Source organism: Vigna umbellata, chromosome 4 (genome assembly GCF_029865625.1).
Source record: "Vigna umbellata cultivar VRB3 chromosome 4, Vumbellata_1.0, whole genome shotgun sequence".
In the NCBI taxonomy this organism is placed as follows: Eukaryota; Viridiplantae; Streptophyta; class Magnoliopsida; order Fabales; family Fabaceae; genus Vigna; species Vigna umbellata.
In genome coordinates this window covers 61890735-61894733 of record NC_142168.1, presented here as the reverse complement: position 1 = coordinate 61894733, position 3999 = coordinate 61890735, and the positions used below count along the sequence as shown (strand labels likewise).

General features: G+C 40.8%; 1 protein-coding gene across 1 annotated transcript; it reads right to left on the bottom strand.

The window, feature by feature from the left end:
* Positions 1 to 1668: 1668 nt before the first annotated feature.
* LOC148200816 (uncharacterized) lies at positions 1669 to 3171 on the bottom strand. Its single transcript, XM_088113056.1, has one exon. The coding sequence runs from the start codon at positions 3169 to 3171 to the stop codon at positions 1669 to 1671; it is 1503 nt and encodes a 500-aa protein (XP_087969182.1).
* Positions 3172 to 3999: the final 828 nt, after the last annotated feature.

Sequence of the window (3999 nt, the reverse complement as noted above, 5' to 3'; positions counted from 1 at the left end):
CTTCCAGTGACCAGTAGGTCGTCCACGTACAGACATATGAGCAAGGTACCTAGCTGATCACAGAACTTGACATATATTCCATATTCAACAATACATCTTTGAAATCCATACCTGGTGAGCAACGAGTCAATATGCTTGTTCCATGCTCGTGGTGCCTGACGAAGACCGTAGAGAGCTTTGTTAAGTTTATAAACCTTCAGTTCATTGTCCTTCTTGATGAAACCAGGCGGTTGACATACGTAGACTTCTTCTTCGAGAGTCCCATTAAGAAATGCTGATTTGACATCCATCTGGCTGATACTCCAATTATTTGAATTGGCAATAGCTACCACGATCCTCACCGTTTCCAATCTTGCAACAGGGGTCGTACACATCAGTGAAATCGATCCCAGGTTGTTGCAGAAATCCTTTAGCAACTAGTCTAGCTTTTAACTTTGCCACACTCCCATCGGGTTTGTACTTAGTTTTGAATATCCACTTCACCTCTACGGCTTTCTTGTAGGCAGGTAAGTCCATCAACGTCCATGTTTTATTCTTCTCGATAGCTGAAATCTCCTCAATCATAGCATCCTTCCAATTATCATCTTTGATAGCTTTCTCCCATGCTATGGTTTTCAGTACCTGCAAGTAAAGCATAATGCAATATATCACCTGTGTCTGTAATGTCACTGTCTCGGAATAGCTCGTGATCTGCCAGTCTTGTCGATGGGAAACGCGTTCTTTTTGACCGCCTATTATTTACATCCTCTGTATTAACTGTCGGAGTGTCTTGATCATAGTTTCTCTCCTTAAACAACGTAGTAATCACAGTACTAGGTGAATTATCTGGGGTAGTCTCACATGTGTTCCACTTGAACACATTAGATTCATCAACAATCACGTCCCTACTTATCACAATTTTTGATTTCACTGGATCATAGAGTCTATATGCTCCAGTTGGATGATAACCAACAAAAACGAAAGTTTCGCTTCTATCGTCCAATTTCTTTCTCAATTCAATTGGGACATGCTTATAACAGACTGATCCAAAAATCTTCAGGTGTCGCACGTCAGGTTTGTTTCCAGACCACGCTTCTTCCGGTGTGCTAGTTGGCAAAGCTTTGGTTGGGCTCCTATTCAGTAGGTATGCTGCAGTTGAAACTGCTTCTCCCCACAGATGATGCGGAAGACCCCTTCCTTTGATCATACATCTGACCATATCAAGAAGCATGCGATTCCTCCTCTCAGCCAATCCATTATGTTGAGGAGTGTAGGGGGCTGTGACTTCGTGTATAATCCCTTTTTCAGTGCAGAATTTCGACATTTCTCCTGAGTTGAATTCACCTCCTCCATCAGTGCGGAGAATTTTGATCTGCTTGCCCGATTGCCTCTCGGCCATGGAGCAAAAATTAACAAAGTAAGTGTAAGTTTCACCTTTTCCTTTTAACAGATAAACCCAAATTTTTCTAGAAAGCTCATCCACAAAAAGTAGGAAGTATCTGTTACCTCCCAGAGACGACACGTCGAATGGTTCCACATACATCAGCATGCACCACTTCTAGCAGCTGTCTTGCTCTCTTGTAGGCACGTTTCTTGAATACTGATCTTGTTTGCTTTCCTATGGTGCAACTTTCACAAACTTTCTTAGGTGCCTCAATCGTACAGATTCCACTCACAAGCTTCTTTTCTTTAGCTTCTAAAGTTTAGATGCCCGTAACGATAATGCCACAGCCAATTTCCTTCAACACTTGTTGCTTTCATGCATTGTATCTCCGCTGTATTCAGATCTACACGAAATGTGCGATTGCTGGCAATAGGAGCTTTGAGTATCATTCGTTGCTTTTCGTCGAACACTTTGATGTGCCCTTGTTCCATTTTCATGGTGTATCCTTTCTCGTGTAACTGACCAAGACTCAGGAGGTTGCTTCTCATGGTGGGTACGTAAAGAACATTATGCATGTATACTGGCCTTCCATCTTTGCGCGCAATCAATACCTTTCCCGTGCCTTCAGCTCTTATGGTACTATTATCAGCGAACCGTATTATGCTTTTAACACTAGTATCAAGATCGATCAGCCAATTTCGATTTCCTGTCATGTGGTTGGAACACCCTGTATCCAAATACCACGATGATCCCTCATTTGCATGGCTCGTCTTCCCAGCAAGAGACACGTATTCTCTTTCTGCAGCATTCTTTGTGCAGTTGTCTTCAACTTCGCTTGTCTCAAGTACTTGTTTTCTTTGATTAATCAGATTCTCATCAGTATTTCTTCCTTGCGTTGTAACAGTCATTAGCACTACGTGATCAGAATCTGATTCTTGTTCGTCTTTCACTAGATTAGCTTCGTCATTCTTCTCTTTCTTGGTGTTTTCATTATGCCAGCATTCAGACGAATAATGGCCAAATTTACTACATGTGAAACATTGCACGTTTCTTTTGTCGACATTTCTTCTGCCACCTCTTCCTCTGAAGTTTCCTTCCTTTTGATCATAGTTAACGTCATCTTTGTTCTGATCTTGGTTATTAGCGGACCTTCCTCCGTTTCGGCCTCCACGACCACCTCGCATTCTGCCTCTTCCTCTACCAAATCCACGACCCTTTTGTATTTTGGCTTGTAATGCTTGGCTGATCTGTGTTGCATCTTGTTCTGCGGCTTTCCTTTCTAGCAGTCTCTGTTCGTGAGCTTCAAGTGAGTTTTGCAACTCCTCGACTTTCATTTTCTCCAAATCTCTACTTTCTACAATCGCCACAACAATGTGGTCATACTGGGGCGTTAACGTACGCAAGATCTTATGAACTATCTTCTTGTCCTTGACAACTTTGTCGCATGCACGCATTGCGTTGACAATTACTTGGATCCTGCCGATGTACCCTTGAATGGTTTCTTGTTCCCCCATGTTCAGGAGCTCATACTGCCGCCGTAGTGACTGTAGCTTAATCTCCTTTATATTTCCAGCAGTTCCGTACCCATCTTGTAAGATCTCCCATGTTTCTTTGGCCGTTGTCGCCTTTGACACCTTTTGGAATATCGCCGTCGAGATGCATTGATGCAAGATCATGCGTGCTTTGCAGTCTAATTTTCTGTTCTCTTTATACGCTTTCTTTTCTTCATCTGTAGCATTCTTTGCAGGATCTTTAAACCCATCTTTGACAATTTCATCGATCTCATGGAAGCCCAATATAGCATCCATCTTTACGCACCAATCTTCGAAATTCTTTCCGTCGAATACCGGTAGGTTACTTTGGATCATCCCTGCCATACTTCAGCGTAAAATCTATTTTGCTGCAGAGTTTCTTTACTTGACTACTCCTCCCAGATTCGAAACCTGTAAGCTCTGATACCACTGTTAGAGTGGCAGCTTATCAGAGAAGAGAGGAAGATATTTTGGAAAAGCGGAACCGAGAGAGATAGGCAATGAAAACAGAGATGCAAAAGATTTAGAGAAAACGATTAATTTTCTTATTGAAGTCAGCAGTATATATGTACAAAAAGTAAACTGTCTAATGACAGTTAAATCAGTTGTGATTCTAGATTTACATTCCTAACAAAATACAGTATATTTCAATCAATCAAACAAAATACAGTATGTAATCCTGTTTCACTCAATCATGTCATGCCAACTACCATTCACAACTTTGAAAAGACTCTAAATGACAGTGCTTGACTCAAGGCTTCTCTAAATCAATAGGTCTTTAATTGGCTTGTAATGTTCATGGAATGAAATGGAAAAACAGAAAAGAATGGGAACTGAAATGAGTAGAGAAATGTGAAGAAAAAGGGATAAAACTAGAACTCAGAACATACTATTTTTCTCAGACTTTGGCCAGATGATTTTTTCTTTCTTTTTCTCTGGTTCTCTTTCTATTTCATTCATTTCAGGTCTCTTTTTCAATTTCTTTTTCTGATTTTTCTCATTTCCAAACCTGTTTCTTTCTTTTTCAACCAAACCAGATTTTTTTTCAACACATTTTTTTTTTCTTTTTCACTTCTGGCCTCACTCTTTTTCATGCACTCACCA